Raw genomic sequence first — 22,950 nt, 5'->3', positions numbered from 1 at the left:
GTTATGGACCGACAGAAGACATCTTCTTTGTCTCTGAGGTTTTTACTGTTTTTGGTGTGTTTCTATCTTTTATCAGCCCAACCATACTTGCTAAAAGTTGCTACCAGTTATTCCTGTTTGCAATGTTCTCATAATTTAAATAAAACGACAAATGTATTTTTTAAATGCTTAAATACCTGAACTTTAATCTTCATAAAGTGCTTTATTTTTCTCTTACTGTTTGTGCGGCAGTAGCTCTTTTCACCTAAAACCAGAGCCCAACCTGCTAGGATTGATTAGCTGGCCAGCTCTGTTGCGAATGGTCAACCGCTTAGAGAAGTGGCCCATTGCCCATCACGTACAATGTGCTGGAGCACTAGCCAATGGAAGTGCAAGCATTACATATTAATGTCACTACAATACGGAAGAAAACAAAGTTGTCAAATGTAGGCATTTAAGGCGGGGGGGAGAGAAATCCCTCCGGAGGGAACTATGGTGTTCTGTAATACAGAGAGTGCCGTTTCTGTAATTTCTAAACAAATAAATTAATACATTTGAAGTACAGAAGGATTTAAAGTGCCTCTATATGCTAACACCAGCATGTACATTTCACTTTCACCTCACACTGCATATTTGTCTTGATGTCTTCCCTTAAGTCTCATGCCCCCTCCTGGTTTGGCACACCTCAAAGTTTTACACCGTTGCTTTTGGGCAATTTGTGAAAGCCCATATAGCTTTATTACAAAGTGGGACTTTAATTGCTCCATATTAAGACCAATAGCTTTGAAGATCACCTCAAGCCCCTGGGAGCTACAGACCCCAATAAAGTGTCAAGAAACAGTGTGTTCTGATACAAAGACGGCACACACTAACCTGTACTGAAGAGCTGATTTCAGCAGCAAAGCCTCCGGTTATTGGTGCTTCATGACTGATGAGCAGGCGTCCAGTTTTCACCACCGACTGAAAAACAAAAGACAGACACAGATTATTACAAAATGTTCCCTACTTTCATGGTTTAAAATGTATCTGTAAAAATAAAACCGAGAGATTTAGACACATTTCAGTTCATATTTTATCTCAAAGGTGAGCAAAATAGAAAATAATTCAAAAGAAAGTAATTCCTGTATGTAGGGATGGGTACCGAGCCCCGGTATTAAACGGGCCCCGGGGCTGAATTATTAAAGACCGTGGTACCGTTAAGCTCTGACGTTAGCGGTCTTTTTATCGGTACTGGAGACATGTAAAAAATATATGTCATATGTATTATTGCTACACAAACATTATATTGCAGTTTTAATAATTCCTTACATTTATTATAGCGCTTTTTCAATGACTCAAAGCGCTTTTACATATACACACATTACACATATCATACATGCAATGGTCAGATACTGTGGACAATACCCACAGGAGCAAGTTCAGGTGAATTGTCTTGCCCAAGGACACACCGGCTTTACAGACGCAGCAGCGGCGGGTTTCACCCCTTGATCTGATGATCATTGCACAGCGCACTGCGCCACACCGTCCATCTTCACACCTCGAGGTCATCGAGGCGCTTTTACAAGTACACATTAGTATCATACATGTACTGTGGACAATACCCACAGGAGCAAATCCGGGTGAAGTGTCTTGCCCAAGGACACAACGGCCTGATGCAGTGGCGGCAGGAGCGGGTTTCGAACTGGAGTTCCCCAGCACTCCCCCTTGATCTGATGATCAGATGCACAGACCACTGCGCCACCCGTCCCAAGTTTTAGTGTCGCCAACTCCGTTTCTAATATGCAAAAGGACTGCAAAATGCTTCTATGATTATTTTTAGTATTTTCGATCTCTCTCCCCTGCTTGCGAAGGGGCGGGGCAGTTTACACACACGCAGCTGCTACATGCAGTAGTGATGGGAATTCCGGCTCTTCTTGGTGAGCCGGATCATTTGGCTCGGCTCCCAAACGGCTCTTCAGTTTACCACATATTATACCTTTTTAATTCAATCAAATGTAGCCCTGTTTTGACTAATGAATGATTTATATGTGTACACATATATCACTTAAATTATTCAATACATCCTTTGGACTGAAGTATTCAAAAGTAAAAATTACATGTTTAATATAAATGATTTGCTGTGGCCAACTGTTTTCATTGCATTTACAGACCCGTGTAACTCTCTGATACCACCCAATGAATGCACTGACTTACTTGTAGAACCACGCTACACAAAGCAGATAGCAACACCTATAAAAACGTAAGCATAGACATTTAAAAAAAAGGGGCTACTGTATAGACATTTTAAAATTATATTTAAAGAAAAGGCCCTGACAAAACAGCAGGGCTCTGTTGATTAATAACTATGAACTATAGAAAAAAAGACAGCAGCAGCTGACATCAAATATTTGCTGAGCCTAAGGATAATCATAAATAAATAACATAGTGAAAATAAATATATTGCAATGCTCAAAACAGCAGCATCCAACAGTCTCTAATCCTTGGATATTACATGTCACTGCATGCATGCAGCTGTAGCGCGGAGATCATCATCATCATGTTTTGTATTACTTAACAAAAAAAAAAGAAAAGACGGCTCGTTCGCGGGTGCGAGCCGGCTCCCGTCCACACACACACACACACACACACACACACACACACACACACACACACACACACACACACACACACACACACACACACACACACACACACACACACACACACACACACACACACACACACACACACACACCCACACACACACACACACACACACACACACACACCACACACACACACACACACACACACACACACACACACACACACACACACCACACACACACACACACACCACACACACACACACACACACACACACACACACACACACACACACACACACACACACACACACCCACACTACACACACACACACACACACACACACACACACACACACACACACACCCAGAACAATGGAAACCTTTGATCTCTGCACACCTCGTTAGCTCAAATAGAAACACCTGTGTCATGGAACACGATGATGTCATCAGTCCAACTGACATGCAGCAGACTTCAACAGTCCAGCCGTGAAGACATCTTCGGGACAGTTTTGAGCCCAGCCCAGAACTTCACAGGTTTGATAACGATGCAGCCATCAATGCATCTAAGCGTAGTATGGGGTGTCATCAAATGCCGTTGCCATGGCGATAGACCACTCGCCATGAAATACGCTGAGGCTGTAAGTCCAATCGAAACGGTCCAATCGTCCCCCAATCTTCACTTGTATATCACCGGCTCTACGCTAAATCTGAGATCTCACCATATGCCGTTTCCATGGAAACGTATCCCTCGCCATAAAATATGATGTCACTATAACTCCTATGCAAATGTTCAAAGAGTGCTCAAACTTCACATGTGTGCTAACAGTCCAGCCGTGAAGACATCTACGGGACAGTTTTGAGAATTCTTCAAATGCCGTTGCCATGGCAACACAATGCTCGCCATGAAACACGGTTTTCTCATAACTTCAGTGAAAATACTCCAAACAGGCCAAGACTTCCCAGGTCTGGTAACGATGCAGCCATCAACGCATCTAAGCGTATTATGGGGTGTCATCAAATGCCGTTGCCATGGTGACAGACCACTCGCCATGAAACAAGATGTCGCTGTAAGTCCAATGGACACGGTCCAATCGTCCCCCAATCTTCACTTGTATATCACCGGTCCATGCCTCAAGAGCTCTACGCCAAATCTGAGATCTCATCATATGCCGTTTCCATGGAAACGCATCCCTCGCCATAAAACATGATGTCGCTATAACTCCTATGAACATTTTCAAAAAGTGCTCAAGTGTGCTAACAATCCAGCCTTGAAGACATCTACGGGACAGTTTGGAGATTTCTTCAATTGCCGTTACCATGGCGACCAACCTTTCTGTTGGTCGCTTGTTAGCAGACGCTTCACGCGATGGCAGAGCGAACAGGTTTTATTTTTTTATTTTGGAGTTAAATGCATCAATCTGGTGCATTTTGAGGGGGAAATAAAGAGACTAGATCTATGGAAACACCCATACAGTATGAAACAGAACTGTATACATTCCAATGATCATCAAATCATGGCCATAACCAATAACATACCATATCCAATATGAAAAAACACTGAAACTTGTTTATTTATTTGTTGGTTCATTTATAGTTTTGAGTGTGTCTGTGCTCCTGAATCAGCCTCTCCTGTCTCCATCCTCTCCTCCCTTCTCCTCTTTGAGGCAGCAGCAACGACTAGTTTTAGCTCTCAACAAGTTTTAAAAGTGTATCTTACCTTTTTTCACCTAGTTAACTTTATTTATTTATTCATTCCAATTTTCCTAATCACTACTCTCTCAAATGGAAATATGTGTTTACATAAATGGTGACCAAACCGTTTGAGACCCACTGAGAACTTAGACTAATGGCGCGTTTCCACTGCAGCGGGTAGCTCGCTTTAAGCGTGCAGAGCCGTGCGGGGCCCGTTTTTGTTTGCGCTTCCACTTGGCCTAGTTTTGGCCCGGGGCTACATTTACACCTTTTTTCTGGCCCGACTAAATCGTGGTTCTAGGGCCAGGAACAACCAGGCTGAGTCGGGCTGAGTATGCTAAACTAGAGAGAGAATCGCTGGCAAGGGGGCTACAACTACAACAAGATGAACATATTTGACCTTGATTTAATTGTAATACACGTTTCAAAATGATGCCGAAGTAACAACATACTGATACCGGTTAGTAAAAACCATGAATTAATGCTTTGACAAGTCTGCAGACAGACGGCTGGCGATAAACCCTTTTAAAATGCATGTTTTCTAAATGGAGCTTGGCTAAGCTAACGTTATATATGCTCCGACCGTCCACACTCACAACAACGGCCTATACAGACATAAATAAACCGCAGGCAGTCTGTGGTTTGTACTTGTTTAACTTTTGTCTAGTTTCTGAACAGATATGAAGAGCTGTGAGCTCTGAGTGCTAAGAGCTAACGGCTGTGTTGTTTTTTGGGGCGCTCATTGAAGATGACATCACGGCTCCGCCTACACTGCGTTACTATAGTAACTACCCCAGTTCCTAAACTGTAATGGATAAGGCCTAACCAAACCGAGCAAGGCCGAGCGAGGCCTGCAGTGGAAACGCACCATAAGTTAACTATCTAAACACTCAGAAAATCCTTTACCTCACCTGAGCTGCGGTTATCCCGAGCTTGAATGACACACAGAGACCAATCAAGGGCTTTGATTTATGATCTGTATGACAGTGGCCATGTCGGCAGGCCACATCATGTAGACAGCCAGTCACCCTGTGTGAGGCAGACCACATAACAGGCCAGGCCATCGGGAAACCCCCCGGTCCTCCCGATGGCCAGTCCAGGACTGGGTACAGGAGGCGTAGAGCGAGGGATCATTGTCCATAAGTTAATCGATCGCAGATGGCGTCGTAGTCGCGGACGAATACAAAAAAAAACTAAATGGGTCGCAAAATATACTTGGGCGGCCGTTAATATACCTGGGCGGCTCGCCCAAGTATAGTCTATGTGTGGGAAACCCTGTAACCTCTTGTCGAAATAACTATTTTATGTTATCTTTTTTTCCACCATTTCACTTTTTTTGATTTCTTATGTTTATATTAGGGCTGTCAACGCAAAAAAAAATTAACGCCACTAATTATTTTAACGCGATTAACGCATGTGTATTTTTTTCCTCGGCCGCCCCGTAGTTTCAGAGCGCATCGAGTTTAAAATACCATCTGCTGACAGCCCCGCTCCTGCCGCCCGCTTGTGGCAGACCACACTTCCACGCTCACCGGCAGGCACCGACTGGCCATCGGGAGGACCGGGAGGGTGTGTGTAATGTGGCCCGAGCGAGCGAGAGAGAGACCTTACGTGCATTGTTGTTGTTAGCATCTGGTGCTAGCTAGCTGCGCTAACGGATATAAGGAGCTGTTTAAATGAAAACAGAGGAGCGCTCTATCCACACAACTGCGCCGAGCACTTGACTTTATGCAGGAAGCCAGACAGCGGGACATTGTACGAGAAGTCAGCACACTCATGATTGCAGCAACATGAGTGCCTTGAGTTGCACATAGCTCCAACGATCCAACACACACACACACACGCGCACGCCCCCCCCCCCCCAATTTGTATTGTATGAGAGAGGTTCCAGGTTAAATTGAGGCGAATATGTGTAATGTTCAGAGGTTGTTGTGTTTAATATTCATGAGAATATTTGTCATTGTTCAAATGATAATAAACATTAGCATAAAGCATATTTGTCCACTCATATGTTGATAAGAGTATTAAAAACTTGAAAAATATTCCTCTAAGGTACATTTAGAACAGATCAAAAATGTACGATTAATTTGCGATTAATCGCGATTAACTATGGACAATCATTTATTAATCGCGATTAAATATTTTAATCGACTGACAGCCCTAGTTTATATACATATTGTATTAATGTTATTCTAAATAAAGCAACCCAATTCCCCTCCTCAATGAAGAAGTATTACGATTCTAAAAACTCATAACTTTGTTTTGGAATACTCACACCGGTACCTTTTACCAGTTGGTCTCTGCTACATGGCTGTTAAAATGTAACAGTGGTTCTGACTGTGTGCTGTGGTATGTATCTGCATGTGGGCCTGGCTGTGTTGCTATGTGTGCATTTCTAAAATGGACAAGTCAAATCAAGCAATCCGATTGGTTCTTAGCCGTGATATACTGAGCGTATACCCCGGGTAGAATTGTAGTTACTTCAAGCAGTTTGCTTTTCAAACTGGGACAAGAAAACAGCGGAGAAGTAACGGGGCAGAAACCCTCCTTTTTACGCAGCGGTCCAGACATAGACATCAAACGGCAAAACATATTTGGTGTGCAGTTCCTTTGGCATTAGTGCAGGGATATCTAGATACTTTCCAAGGTTTGACATAATGAATTGTGCTACTTTTAAAGCAAGCAACAATGTTTTCAAATCTGTAATCAAAAAAGGGCCCCAAAAACGCTATCGGCCAATTAGATTGCTTGATTTGACTTGTCCGTTTTATAAATATATTTACATTTCTTCCGTTACGAAACGAACGTACAAAGCTTAAGATGGAAACATTTAAGGTTAACTTCGACCTCCGGGGGGGTCTTACTATGGAGGACTGGATTGAGGAGTGCCTATCTCCAAAAAAAAAAGTACCTAAACGACGACATGCAGAGCTACGTGAAGATCAGGTAGACCAACTATAAAAGTACCCCCATTCAAAAGCTTTCTGATGCGGGTCTTGCAAGAAGAGAAATTATGACCGTTAATGGCCACAGGTGTGAAAGCTCTCTCCAGAGCTACTGGAAGCCGAATCTCGGGGACCGGAGAAAGTGGAGCAATATTCTCGCCACGCCAAGCAACAGCCTAGAACAACCTAGAACAACCTCAACCTCAACAAGTAACCACGTAAGCCATTCTACTGATGCTGGACAGTTTTTCAGTGGGTGCACAATAAACGGCAACATACACATTAATGTAAATAAATAGCCAAATTATGGATCAACTACTTGGACTGTCCACTCCAAGTAGGGAATGAGTCCTTACCCCAAGTGAAGGAGTTCAAGTATCTCGGGGTCTTGTTCTCGAGTGAGGGAACAATGGAGCGTGAGATGGGCCGGAGAATCGGAGCAGCGGGAGCGGTATTGCAGTCGCTTTACCGCACCGTTGTGACGAAAAGGGAGCTGAGCCAGAAGGCAAAGCTCTCTGTCTACCGGGCCATTTTCGTTCCTACCCTCACCTATGGTCATGAAGGATGGGTCATGACCGAAAGAACGAGATCGCGGATACAAGCGGCCGAGATGGGTTTCCTCCGCCGGGTGGCTGGTGTCTCCCTTAGAGATAAGGTGAGAAGTTCGGTCATCAGGGAGGGACTCGGAGTTGAGCCGCTCCTCCTTCGCGTCGAAAGAAGCCAGTTGAGGTGGTTCGGGCACCTAGTTAGGATGCCACCTGGGCGCCTCCCTAGGGAGGTGTTCCAGGCACGTCCAGCTGGGAAGAGACCAAGGGGTAGACCTAGGACCAGGTGGAGGGATTATATCTCTTCGCTGGCCTGGGAGCGCCTTGGGATCCCCCAGTCAGAGCTGGTTGATGTCGCCAGGGAAAAGAAAGTTTGGGGCTCTCTGCTGGAACTGCTACCCCCGCGACCCGACCACGGATAAGCGGGAGAAGATGGATGGATGGATCAACGCTCTCTGTCTAATATGTTCGCTAGCTGTTAGTGTTGTTGCATAGCAACCACCTCACACTATGTTTCGTGCAGAAGGCAACGGAGGGACTATTTTATTTTGAACATCATTATTTACTAATAAAAACTATTTAAATTAGAGTGTATTTTTCGTTCATATTGCCACACTTGGTAACCGTTTTATAAAAGCAGGTTCGCGTCGGGCCGAACCACGCCCCATAGCTGTGATATAATGAGCATATACCACGGCCTGTCGTGAGCTATTGCTTAAGTATACAATGGATGCGACACAAGAGTATGGAGCTGCTGGGCTGATTTAGGCTGGTATACAGGGCCAACGGGACAATCATGGACATTAGAGGTCTCAGTCTCCCAGGCATTTACATTTGGCTTTTCAGCAACCTGACATTACTGCAGAAGGATGCCTCTGCTCCACCCGTTATCTACCACAGCATAAAACCAAAACTGTACTTTAATCTCAATAACTTGCCACTGGTCCAGACCAAAGCTATGCCTGTTCTATGCAACTTCAGCAAACCATTCCTCTCCTCTGTCCAGTTGTTGTATTTTTCAAAAACAATTGGGAAATATCTCTAAACCTTAAGTATCATTACCAATGTCAAAGGACATGTCTTTGAAAACCTTCAATAGGATTTAAAAAAAGTGTGACTGTTATCCTGGTCTGCATTCAGGAATAATTGTTGATTTTACATTGAAATATCACCTCTGAATAATACAGTCTTCATTTGAACACAGCGGGGTAAATATCACACACCTCTCTCTTTCCTCGAAGCCACAAACCATGCCAAACAGCCACCGTGGCTAAATAAGCCACTGAAAATGGGCACCGCACATCAATATGGCACTGTAAATAGGTCCTGAAATGTTTTCCCTTCAACCAGTATCAAACACAGGGGCATTCTGGGGCTTCGTGCTGATGCTAAACAGGCAAATGTTTACATTGCTGAGGTCCTGAGTTTGGCAGTGAAGCACTAAATAACTGTGGCTATCTGTCACACACTGGTATCTGGGGCTGAATAAGTCAGCAGTGTGACACTCTGGGGCACCAATACTTGATATGCCTCTTTCTGGGTGGGGACATTGTATAAAGAGGATTCTCAGAGCTACAATTAATGCTCATGTCAGTTTAAAAAGGAGCGAATGAGTTCAGAGCGTAAAAATCACTGATTATATGACACTACTTTCAGGAATGTGGAAGTTAATAACAACACTGGAAGACAATAACACTTGTCAGCCGGCACATTGAGAAGGAATCAAGCGAGGGTCTGAGAGTAGGGCGATGTCTTAATATGACATGTTGCTGTGAGCTTTGCTTAAGCCTGCGTCACACTGTCCCGAAATTGACACCAGATGGACACACGATAAAGGAAATGTTCAAATTCGGCTCTGATCATAACAACATCGGGCCATTGGTGAGGGCACCTTAAGCCATCGTATGGCAGCAACTTCGTGAGCGGTGGAAAAATCTTTGGCATGCCAAAAAATTGCCGAAAGACCTTGCGAAGGTTAATTTTCGTGTTGAATTTGTGTGTCCATGTTGCCCTTCGTAAGGCCATCGTGAGGGCATCTTGTCAAATCGTGTCATCTTCGTCTTTACTTAGTGTGATCATCGGTGCCATCTGGCATTTTTTGCCTCACAAAGACAATACGAAGGAAACAAGAAGCTGCCCGATTGTCTTAGGAAGGCAACACGACTACGTGAAGCCCTCGCAATGCCGTCGTGTAGCCATCGTATTATAGTACGATGACATCGAGATGGGACCACGGTGTCGGCGAAGACAGCCGAATTTGAGTAGCTCAAGCGTTTCCCATGTGTCATGGTAACGTGGACAGTCAGTCCTGAGAAACTCTACAGAGCAGAGGCGTGTGTAACTCCCAAAGCTTCAATCACAATGAATTACAATTCAGTTCCTGCAGAATGGCATACTTTGATGATGAGACAACCAGGAAAGAGAAGGCAGCAGCATTGCTTCTTTTGATGCACCTCAGAGAACATGATGAGCAACTCTCACAGGCCCAGCACCTCCTCTTACAGGTAAAGATTGTCTTATTTCACTTTGTCATTTCTTGCCATTTGTGACCTAGTTAGAACGCATCGTACTCTCAATACGATGTTGTGTAGCTATCGTGTGGCCTTTGTGTGTCCTGTGGGCATAAACTACTATAAAAATTCACATCTTCATGTTGCCTTCGTGTATGGTTCGGGTGCCATCGTGTGGCCTTCTGTAGCGAAATTCACAATTCCATATTCGTGTGTCCATCTGGTATCAATTTCGGGGCAGTGTGACGCCAGCCTTAGCGCGATGACTCATACCGGTGTGGTAGTGCCCAATCCTTTACCCAATCAGCCCTGATGCTGAACCCGGTCCCCATCTCGCACACACTCTACGCACAGATACTGTTGACATAATTTCTAATTTACACTGACACAAGCATCAGCCTGATATCCCTGTTGCTCTTCTAACCAAGGGGAGGCCCATGATATTACTAGCTGCATTCAGATGCTTTGGACACAACAGAAACCTGCCACTGTTTTTACAATATCGTGGGATAGAATTTCAGGCTCAGGGGCCTTGGGAAAACGTGTTGCCCAGTTGGGTCAGGTCTATACCTGACCCAAAACCATGCTGCATAAAAACACAAGTGACAGTAACCTGCAAAGTGGCACTAATTCAGTAGGCCAACTAGTGGTGCATGTGAGCTTATCTCAATATGTAAAACAAATGTAAGGCATGTGGAGTTTACATCAACAGTAACAAAAAACACAATTCCTCTCAATTCTTTCTCAGTGATGTAGTAAACTGTAGCCAACACATTGCATGCTTAGGTCAACATGCTGTGTGCGCACATTGTTAATGCCAACATGCTGATGTTTAACACACACACACACACACACACACACACACACACACACACACACACACACACACACACACACACACACACACACACACACACACACACACACACACACACACACACACACACACACACACACACACACACACACACACACACACACACACACACACACACACACACACACACACACACACACACACACACACACACACACACACACACAGTTGAGTTTTGACAGCATCCATCAAACTAGATTTTTGTTGCCTTAATGGTCTGTTTTCTAATATTTCTGTGTTTCTGAACCACGTCTGTGTCTGCATATAATGTTCGTATTTAGTCTCCTGATTTTAAATGGGAATTAAATCATTTGAGTGTTCCCAAAGAACCGGTGTTCTTCAGTTTGTGTGGGCCTACTGTACTGTTGCACAGTTTACTGTAGAAACTATGTCCAGGACAAGGTATTGGGAAGTTTTGGAAGATTCATATCTAACCACACTGAAGATTATGGAGGTATTGATCAGTCTTCTCATATCTCTAACATCACCAGAAGTCATAATTTAAGGGGTCATTTTTCAAAATGTTTCCCGTGTGGTTTATTCACCATTACAATAGCCCCACCTAAAATAATTTCCACCAGCCGCCACTGATAATAGGGCCCCTTTAAAACCACAATGGCAACGTCAATGTGGCCCATGAGCAAAGATAACGGGGCCACTAAAGTCCTTACAATGCATTCTCTTGGCAAACTGGATATAGGTTTTTACAAATGTCCTTTTTTGTGAAAATATTGGTCTCCCCACTTCAATGTGTTCACAGTCTACATAAAAGGGCAAATGTAATACTTCCGTTGTAAGATTGCAACATATTCATGGTTGGCCTTTCACCTCAACTGTCCAACTCGCCTCACCGCCTGAGGTTTAATTTCACACAGTTTTATGAGTTAAAGAAAAATACTTTCAGTAGTTATTGCATCTCTGACAGGAGACCAACTTCTACATAGTAATTGTGGCAGCAGCTGTCAACCCAGTTGCTTCCGACTGCTGGATGTTTTTTTGAGGACACAAATATCCACTGTTATTGTATGGTTTGACCCTTTTCTCAAAAGTCAACCAGTCATGTTATTTGCCCTTGACAGCTACCTTTCATGTCAGTAAAATTGGGACTCAGAACGGGGGCAAATACATTATTTTTAGGAGAGTGGTGGAGCCACAGGAAGTACACTAGACACTGTAAGAAGATGATCAGTTAGATGCATTCAAGAGGAGAAATGATATACTGTGAGAGTGTAAAGTTAAATATGTCATAAATCTTCCAGTACAACCCTAGGAAGATTTGCTGGTAGGGCGATCTCTATGTTATTGTTTCACACTGCGGCCAATGAGTTTATCACCGAGTTGCTGATGTGTGAACCAGATAGTGATCCCACACTAAAACAAAACCGCAGTGAGAATTGGGTTGACAAGAAAAAATAACAGACAATGAAGCAAAATTACAGTAGATAGTGAGAGTGGAAAAGTGTAGACGATCTAAAACTGAGAAGGTGAGTTAACCATAGGTCAAAGGGAGTTTTGACTGTTATAATGAGTGATGACTGATAGGCAAGAACACACTGGAATCTGGAAATGATAAAAGCGGTGTTGGTTAATTGTTTTTGCACAATTTCTATTGCAATATCCTTTAATAGTAGACCTATTAACAAGTTGTTAGGTGGGATTGAACATATTAATTGCGGAGTTTTAAATAATCAATTTTAATCTTTTAAATAGTGTAAGACTTTTCTTAATGAGTTTTTTACTTTAAACTCAAAGTTATAACACATCCCGCATTTTTTAAGCATCAGAATTCCTTTATTCGTCCCACAAAGGGGAAATGCACATGGCTACAGAAAAGTATAGAACACTAATATATAAAAAGGCATGCACATTGTATTTAAAAATAAAAATCACTACAATTTACAGAAGCACACATTGAGGTAGATAAGATAGAGGCAGCAGTACCTTTCAGAATTTGCTTACATGCCCGATGGCTAACTCACTCCACATTTTCAATTGTACATATTTGACACAGTAATGGATTATAAAGATAAGATGAATACAAATGTTTGTTTTTATCTGGATATGACAGCGTGAGCAGATAACCCCTACGTTTTTCAATGCTATCCTGTCAATTCCCATGGAAAGCTTTCACCTCGACTAGCCGAAAGTTTTTGTGACCCTAGTTAACATACATTTTGAATGTCTAACGTCTGAGAAAAGCCAACAATTTCCCGGGAAGTCAGGCTATAAATTAGTCAACTTGTCATTTACTCCTAAGCTTTTCTCAGACAATAATTACATGTCGAAACAAGGGATACACACCCAGAGCCGTTCTTGATTTAAGTGCCAGCTAGATCACTGTGGCATCACCTCAATGACACCAATTTATTTTCAGCGGAGGGTAGATACTTTCAACTTGAAGTCTGAGTAGATAAACTTGCTTCATGCTGCTCTTCTCTAAAGAGCGTCTAAAAACAACCATCTTAAATGCAAGTCAGCTTAGAGATGTATTATAGTAAGTGAATTTGGGGGGCATTGCTTTCTAAGCAAATGGAAAGTGTTCACACTGACATTAGATTGTATCCGATCCTAATTGATGACATTTTAAAAAGGTCAAATACGGTTCTGTATGTTCAGTTCTGTAAGTTGCTGGCTGGAGAAGCCCTCCTCCCTGCCCTCCTCCGGGCTTCGAGTCAGAACGAGGGCTCCTGGTTGTTGGCAGATGGTGGTAGTTCGGCTTGGCGACAGCTCTGGTGGCTGCAGCTTTACTACTCATTGTGTTGCAGGGCTGTCATTAGATGCCGAAGTCGTTCCGCTGGCTGCAGTGAAAATGTTGTGTTTACTGCCATTCCCATACACAACCAAACCTAATGAGGAACATAGAGCTTGTCCTCCTTCCTTTACTCTGTCCTCAGTACTTCAATTAAACCTGTCCCTTCCTCAGATTGGACCGTCCTCCTGTTCTTTCATCCTTGCTGTGGTTCATCTTATTCTCTTCACCAGTTTTACTTTATTCCATCCATCCCTCAAACTATCCATTATCCTACTCTGCTCCCATGAAGTCCCAGCGCTCCAAATTATGCGTCCTCACCACTTAGAGGCCAATGATCTGGCATAAACTCAGAGGCTTAAGTCAGAGCTGTCACTCTCCCATGGCATATATACTCAAATACACATAAGCAGATTGGTTTGTGCAAAAGCATGTGCGCACAGACCACACATTCACGAGTATCGAGTGTGTTCAAGTACACCACATGTGCAGGCACACTGCTTTTTAAATATTCAGGATAGATTGATTTATATTTTCTGCTAGTGACAGCAAGTTACTTTTACAAGTTGCTTCCTGGTGCTGATGTCGTCATGGTATTTGGGCTTTGCAAAAGAAGAGACTGTAAAAAACAACAGTATATTGTACAGAGCACTAATGTGTTCTTCACTACACACAAGGGGGATGTGAATAAACAGTCAATATTCGTAGCTAAAATGGGCTGTGGTTTGACTGGTGCCGAATCACATAATGTGCTTTCAAAATGTGCAAAACACATGCAATAGTCTTTCCAGGGGAAGTTGCCAACACTTATTTGTTGGAGCTGTATTTTTAACAACCCTTTGGTCGGTTTTCTATCAGTTTAAAAATAGAAGTGATGACAAAAATAAATCGGCGTTGTTGTATGGTATACACACACATACACACCAGAGCAATTGACAACCCGCCTCCCCTATATACTCTGCCTCCTCTTTCTTCAGGCTGTCCAACAATGTGCGACAGGAAGACGAGGTTTAGCTCAGTGCCGCCACCGAAGAGTTTTCCTTGCCGATGGATCCGCTGGCTTTGCTCTCATATCGCCAAGCCTGTAATTGTGCGGCCACCGCAGGGTCTTAACTCATGTGGCACCATGTGATCTCTGTGACAAATGATAGACGGGAAGAGGCTCCACTACTTGCTGCTGCCTTTAAAGTGGCACTGTGCGATTAGCAGAGAGGGGTGAGTGCTCGGCAAACCGGGGGCCCTGTAAAATCACAGCGCTGAAGCAGGGCAGGAGGAAACACAAACACTCACTCCGTTCCATACAATCTCTCACGACAGAGAGGGAAAGTGAGAACCAGCGCTGGGCGGAGCGCCAAGCCATCCTCCAGAGGAGCCAGGACGCCAGAGGAGACCACAGACAGAGATAACTCCAAAGATCCCATAAAGTCCCATTAAAACCAATTAATCTCAATTACTCAGACACACACGCTCTACCTTTATGCCCTGCAACCACACTGCTACACTGACTGTGTGCACACAGACACAAGACTGCTTCTGTACACACCCTAACTTGGCGACAGCTCTTTGCAAACATCCCAAAGGGCTGCCACATGTAGGCCTGATAGACATTAAGGTTGTAAAAATCAAATCAATGACTCTATAAAATGGTTTATACCAAAACAAAGTGTTGCAACATTCCAAAACATTGTTGTAGGGGAGATAACTATATATAGTATTTAAAGGGGACCTATCATGCAAAATGCACTTTTGTACGTCTTTTATACATGAATATGTGTCCCCGGTGTGTCAGGGAACTCACAAAGTGTCAGAAAACACAACCCTCTCTATTTTCCTCCATACCCAACTCTCTAAAAAAAAAGGGGGCAGCAACGGATCTGATACAGGCTGATCCAGATTTGAACACTTTACTGACGTCAGGACGGTGGTGCTACGGCTATTGGTCAATTCTCCACCTATCAGGGGAATGAGAGGTTGGGTCACGGCCGGCCATTGCTGCCCAAAAGCGCTGGAGACGCTGTAGCACATATGCCAGGCCTGTAAGTGGCGCTGTAGTCTGCCACAAAAGCAGCGAAGAAGACTTCCCTTGCATGGTTGCCATGGTTGCCCTTCTGTTCATTCTCCGCTGTGGCTCTTTTTCTCCCTCCCCGAGGCAAGCTTATGCGCCTGCTGCTTTAAAACAAATGAATAATGACTCTATATAATCATATGTAAGGGATAATGTGCTGCGACGCGGTCATTATGGGGAAAATAACACAGACAGGCTGATCAGGAGCCCGACGCGAAGCGGAGGGATCTAGATCGGCATGAAGGCACATTATGCAATGTGCACATTATCCCGCTTATTACATGGCCACATTCGACAAAGTAACGACATCCCAATATTAATTGAAATGCTTTTATGGATTTAGAAAATGATTTTATTGATTTAATTTTTTTTTTGTATGTATTGATTTAAATTGACATGCATCCGCAAAGAAAAATAGTCCGTTGTTACTGTTTGAGCTAACGTAGCAACGGCAGGAACTGCTTCGATAGTGTTTTTGAGGAGCTTTTTGATTACAGATTTGAAAACTTCGTTGCTTGCTTTAAAAGTAGCACAATTCATGATGTCAAACCTTGGAAAGTATCTAGATATCCCTGCCCTAATGCCAAAGTAACTGGCAACTGAATATGTGTCGCCGTTTGATGTCTATGTCTGCGCTGCGTAAAAAGGAGGGTTTCTGCCCCATTACTTCTCTTCTTACTTCTATAAGAATAAAACACGGAGGACGGAGATCTCTTTTTCTCCCCCTCTTCTGACAGCCCAGCAGCTGATCTCAAAGCACGCTCCCCTCTCTTGCAGGGGGGCGTGATAAGCTGCAGCTCACAGAATCAGCCCCCTGCAAAAACAGCGCTGGAAAGAGCAAATAGAGCGAAATGAGGCATGGCTAAAATGCAGGATCTGTTTGGTATTTTGAAAAAAAAACTATATTTATTATACTTTATATAGGTATGGCACTACAATATATTGTTCAAATATAGCATGATAGGTGTCCTTTAAGGAAAACTCGAGACTTAGGATAGATACTATGTTAAACACAGACAGTAAGTGACAGTAGCCTACAGTAACCTTTATGGTAAGGCCAGAAGGGGGGAGGACACAATAACATAAACATACTTTTGACCAGGGCGGTCAGTTATAAATTAAAGTTTCTTATTGTAAGTGTTAAAGTGGTTTGGTGCGTACTTTATTTTTGGGAATGATAAAAAGAGATCTATCCTTTTATTTATAGTAAAAAATCATGAAGTACTTTTGTCATTTAAATGATTTTCATATACAAAGTAGAAAAGTCATAAATGTTGTGTCCCATCAATACTGTGCAAAGGTAATCTGTTTATTTAATTTATACATTTTGACCAACCCATCAGTTTGAGACAGTTGCACAACAATCAAAATAATAGCTTTTTTAATAGTTTCTATTCTTTGTAATTGCAATTGTATTGGATGGTTATTTGCCGTTGCAGCTGGATCCAGTAAGAGATTAGGATAAAGAAAATGGCCCTGGCTTTGGCAACAGAATCATATTATTTTCAAACCCAACATCAACCCCACCCAGATGCAGTGATGTACCTGAACGCGTTCAATGAACGATCGTTCATGAACGCGTTCATATTTTGGGCGAACGTGAACTGAACGTACTGTATTTCCGCTAGATGAACGTAATTGAGAACGCGTTCATTCTCAGCGCTGTATAACGGCGTTCAAACGTGCGTTCATTCTCAGCACTGTATTATAACGGCGTTCAAAAGTGTGCCAGATTTCATATGCCTTTCAGCCGAAAACCCAGTTAAAACACACCGTAAACAGGCTTCAAAATAATGCGGAAAACCACCCAATCTGGCAACAGCAAGCTGCCTGTGACGCGTACGCGCCTGTCACCCCTGGCTGTCGCACTAAAATATAAATATACTAAATATATCAGACTCCTCACAACAAACAATGTGGAACCGCGGAACCGGCGAGCATTGAATGAATGAATGAATGAATGAATGAATTAGTATGGACCAGGCCGAGAGCAGCTGCAGCAGCACTCGCTCAGAGTGAGACTGAAAACTTCGTTGCTTGCTTTAAAAGTAGCACAATTCATGATGTCAAACCTTGGAAAGTATCTAGATATCCCTGCCCTAATGCCAAAGTAACTGGCAACTGAATATGTGTCGCCGTTTGATGTCTATGTCTGCGCTGCGTAAAAAGGAGGGTTTCTGCCCCATTACTTCTCTTCTTACTTCTATAAGAATAAAACACGGAGGACGGAGATCTCTTTTTCTCCCCCTCTTCTGACAGCCCAGCAGCTGATCTCAAAGCACGCCCCCCTCTCTGCAGGGGGGCGTGATAAGCTGCAGCTCACAGAATCAGCCCCCTGCAAAAACAGCGCAGGAAAGAGCAAATAGAGCGAAATGAGGCATGGCTAAAATGCAGGATCTGTTTGGTATTTTGAAAAAAAAACTATATTATTATACTTTATATAGGTATGGCACTACAATATTTGTTCAAATATAGCATGATAGGTGTCCTTTAAGGAAAACTCGAGACTTAGGATAGATACTATGTTAAACACAGACAGTAAGTGACAGTAGCCTACAGTAACCTTTATGGTAAGGCCAGAAGGGGGGAGGACACAATAACATAAACATACTTTTGACCAGGGCGGTCAGTTATAAATTAAAGTTTCTTATTGTAAGTGTTAAAGTGGTTTGGTGCGTACTTTATTTTTGGGAATGATAAAAAGAGATCTATCCTTTTATTTATAGTAAAAAATCATGAAGTACTTTTGTCATTTAAATGATTTTCATATACAAAGTAGAAAAGTCATAAATGTTGTGTCCCATCAATACTGTGCAAAGGTAATCTGTTTATTTAATTTATACATTTTGACCAACCCATCAGTTTGAGACAGTTGCACAACAATCAAAATAATAGCTTTTTTAATAGTTTCTATTCTTTGTAATTGCAATTGTATTGGATGGTTATTTGCCGTTGCAGCTGGATCCAGTAAGAGATTAGGATAAAGAAAATGGCCCTGGCTTTGGCAACAGAATCATATTATTTTCAAACCCAACATCAACCCCACCCAGATGCAGTGATGTACCTGAACGCGTTCAATGAACGATCGTTCATGAACGCGTTCATATTTTGGGCGAACGTGAACTGAACGTACTGTATTTCCGCTAGATGAACGTAATTGAGAACGCGTTCATTCTCAGCGCTGTATAACGGCGTTCAAACGTGCGTTCATTCTCAGCACTGTATTATAACGGCGTTCAAAAGTGTGCCAGATTTCATATGCCTTTCAGCCGAAAACCCAGTTAAAACACACCGTAAACAGGCTTCAAAATAATGCGGAAAACCACCCAATCTGGCAACAGCAAGCTGCCTGTGACGCGTACGCGCCTGTCACCCCTGGCTGTCGCACTAAAATATAAATATACTAAATATATCAGACTCCTCACAACAAACAATGTGGAACCGCGGAACCGGCGAGCATTGAATGAATGAATGAATGAATGAATGAATTAGTATGGACCAGGCCGAGAGCAGCTGCAGCAGCACTCGCTCAGAGTGAGACTCTACGGCAGGGGTGGGGAACCTCCGGCCTCCGGCCGTATACGGCCAGCGAGACAATTTGGTACGGCCCTCGAGGTAATTTATAAACACACGCAAAAAAAAAAATGAAAGAAATCTAGACCGCAAAAAAATTAAACAAGCGAGTACCTGTTTTTCCTGGCCAAGGTCAGGGTCCTTGAACACAACACGAGCCTAACGTGTCATCACGTGGTATATGTCTCGACTGACAGGGGTGCAGTTCTGACGGAGAGCACCAGAACGCCACTCCAGCACTTCAGAAATTGCAGTACCGATAAGTCCGTACACATGCCACAGTTTCTGCGTGTCTGTGTCTTTAGTTGTAAGCCCAGTGGCGATCTGCTCATCTGTCATACTATAATAACTGTGTTGTTGTCATTAGCATCTGGTTAGCTAGCTATGCTAACGAATATAAGAAGCTTTGTCTACAACCAGTGAGGTAAAGGCACATCTTATATGATCATTATAGTTATAAAAAAATAAGAGAATAAAGTAAACAGGTATAACATACTATAAGACAGTTATTAATAAAGAAGAATACAGTTTGAAAGGGTAGTGATTTGTCAAATATCCATAAATTAAAAGAAAATCTGCTTACAGTTGTGTTTGGGTGTTGAGAGATGTGTCCATAGATCTCCTAATGTTGCTCTCAAAGTGCAACACATCTTGCCAGGGGAGCATGCCCCCGGACCCCTCTAGAGGAGGTTAGGTCCCCCCCACTTAAACCATGTTCACATGGATAGGAAACTAAATACATTTGCACACATCTTGTGTCCATAAATTATCTTTCTGTTTAGGTGGTCACGCCACACCCTGCACGTGCATGCATACGCGAGTCATGGTGAGATATCTGGATTAGGAGGTTGCTTTTTCTTTGCACAGAATGAAATGAATGAGCTGTGATTTTAGTTTTTTTAAGCAGAGGTCAATAACTTGTACGGCCCTCTGAGGATATTGTAAAAATTGAAATGGCCCATTAACATCGTACAGGAGACAAATAATAGCTCGCAGCAACGTATTGAAAAAAGAACTATGAACTATAAATTAGTTCATTTTTGAAACCATGAACTTTAGTTCAAAATTTTGAATTATGAACTATGAACTGAACTAGTTCATTTTAAAATATGTGAACTGTGAACTGAACTAGTTCATGTAGAAAGTGAACTTTCCCAACACTGCCCAGATGTTAACACAACAAGTGTGATACAACCCTACAAACTGACTAGTAGGGGTCGACCGATTATCGGCCAGGCCGATTATCGGGGCCGATATTCCTCATTTGACCGATTATCGGTATCGGCCTTTTTTTTATAAAATTGCCGATAACACTTTGGCTCTGATGCGGCCGTTTCTCTGTCTGCAGTCACCACTCTCTGTACACGAGCAATGACCCGCCCACAGCGCTATCTGATAGGCTATTACTGAAGTGTCAATCAACACTGAAGATTTTCCGGGCGGGAGACAGCCATAGAGGCGGGACCTTCTCAGATTACAGGCAGGTGCGAACGCAGACACAGACAGAGGCAAGCAGCAGCGCTGAGCGGCAGAGCCATACATGTGTTTTGAAGGTAAATCAGTTGAAAGCCGAAGTTCAATAAAGATCCATATCCCCTATGCTGAAGTTGCAAAAACAGCACGATCTATTGATCCAATTATATCAGCTTCCCAGTTACACAGGGACGCGGGAAGTCAGTCAGAGTTGGGGTGCGTGCAGCGTCTTGCAGCGGAGTAACTGTGGTGCGGAGGGGGGGCTGCGAGTGGAGCCTCGCAGTCTTTCAGGTTGATATGTGAAGCTCATTAGCTAATGTATTTAGCAAATGTTTAGCAAAATATTAGAAGTGAGGCTACTAGTCTAACGTTATGTCTACTGTAATAGCCTCACTTTTAATAGTTTGCAAAACATTAGCTAGCACTAGTGTTTTGCAGTTGCTAGCAGCTTATTGGGATTTTATGCTAGACAGACAGGCATTGGTTTGATATAATAAATTAAGCATTATTGTTAGTTAAGCATGTCAGCCTGCTGCCCCACTTCTTGTCTCTCTCTAACTCATAGCAGATGGCTGCACTAAAGAAAAGGGCACAGAGAGGAAACCAGTTGTAAGATGTTTAACAGTTCATTAAACATAATATATGCTTAAATGCATTTCAAAGAAGTTGTGTTAAGTTGTGTTGGAGTTTGTGTTATTCTACATTTTGACACTATAGATTTTCTGATTTTACTGCAAATGTATATCGGTTCCAAATATCGGTTATCGGTCTCCTTGATTACTAATAATCGGTATCGGTATCGGCCTTGAAAAAGCCATATCGGTCGATCCCTACTGACTAGTGCAGAAATCTCAACACAGAACACACACTGACAGATCTAAAGATTTAACATCGTCCACAGAATAGGCGCTGCGCTACCCCCGGTGTTGCACACCACTCGATGGCGAAAGACCAAATTCCTTTTTAGAATGTGACGGCACCTTTAGAGTCACGAAGTGCTTGGTGCTGACACATTTTTCTTTTTCAACTCGCAGCCAAAAGAGCTTTCTAACCCCCCCCCCCCCCATTCTCTCCAGTATAAAAAGATACCAGAGTGCTGGCAATAATTGAAACTCTGTCGAGAACAGCCACAGAAGTAAACAATTGAAAACTGAACACAGCCAATGATAGCTCAGAAACACTAAATGGAAAAAAGGGTGAGAATTAGGAAAATAAAATGAAAACAAATTCTAAAAATATATACATTTGATATGGAGTTTCAAGATGCTGCAAGAAAAACAAGTTGAAGAAAGCATCATCCCACAATAATACATTGGCGTACTATTAATCTTAAGAGTTGATGTGAAAAGAAAAAGAACATAAAAAACGCAGTTTAAGTGATGAAAATCTTTATTCCTTTTTCTTTCTGAGGTTATATAATAGACTTTGTGATTTATAGCTGACTTTTAAAAGACTTGGAGAATACACAATGTACGTATATGATCTCTTGGATGTCTCTGTCCTTGTGAATTCAGACATTCTGTCTTTTCCACTATGACCTCGATGATCTCAATCTGCCCACACCTCTGGCCAAGGATCCTAAACCAAACCGTCCTCTCCAGTGGAAAACTAAAGACCTGGCCAGCAACAAATGAAACAACTGGTCCAATCTGAAGAGCCTTTCGCTTTTAAAGGACTCGTTTGGTTACACAAATTGTCACTGCCACCAGTATCATTATATTTTTGGTACCAAAGTCGTAATTAGCCAATAATCACTGCATTGGAGAAATAAGAGAAAGATACGATTTCTCTGCCTCAATTCTGCCCATTTTCAACACAGTCTGTAATTAATCTTATCTCTATGTGAGACATCCTTGGGTTACTGACAATGCGCTAATCTGTGGTAATCGCAAACTAGTCTGTGCCTTTAGAACTACCATGGATAATATGAACAAGGTTTCCTATTTCTCAGTGT

The 22,950-nt window shown here is 42.7% G+C and overlaps 1 protein-coding gene across 1 annotated transcript in view; it reads right to left on the bottom strand.

The window, feature by feature from the left end:
* Positions 1 to 22,950, bottom strand: part of bckdhb (branched chain keto acid dehydrogenase E1 subunit beta) — a 95,332-nt gene that overhangs the window by 14,589 nt on the left and 57,793 nt on the right. Inside the window, exon 9 of the mRNA XM_034103122.2 lies at positions 853 to 939. Coding sequence (XP_033959013.1) covers positions 853 to 939 — 87 coding nt within the window. The remainder of the gene's footprint in view (positions 1 to 852; positions 940 to 22,950) is intronic.

This window comes from Pseudochaenichthys georgianus, chromosome 16 (assembly GCF_902827115.2).
Source record: "Pseudochaenichthys georgianus chromosome 16, fPseGeo1.2, whole genome shotgun sequence".
NCBI lineage: Eukaryota > Metazoa > Chordata > Actinopteri > Perciformes > Channichthyidae > Pseudochaenichthys > Pseudochaenichthys georgianus.
Note: the sequence above shows the minus strand (reverse complement) of the source record. Positions and strands in the feature narration are given on the sequence as shown.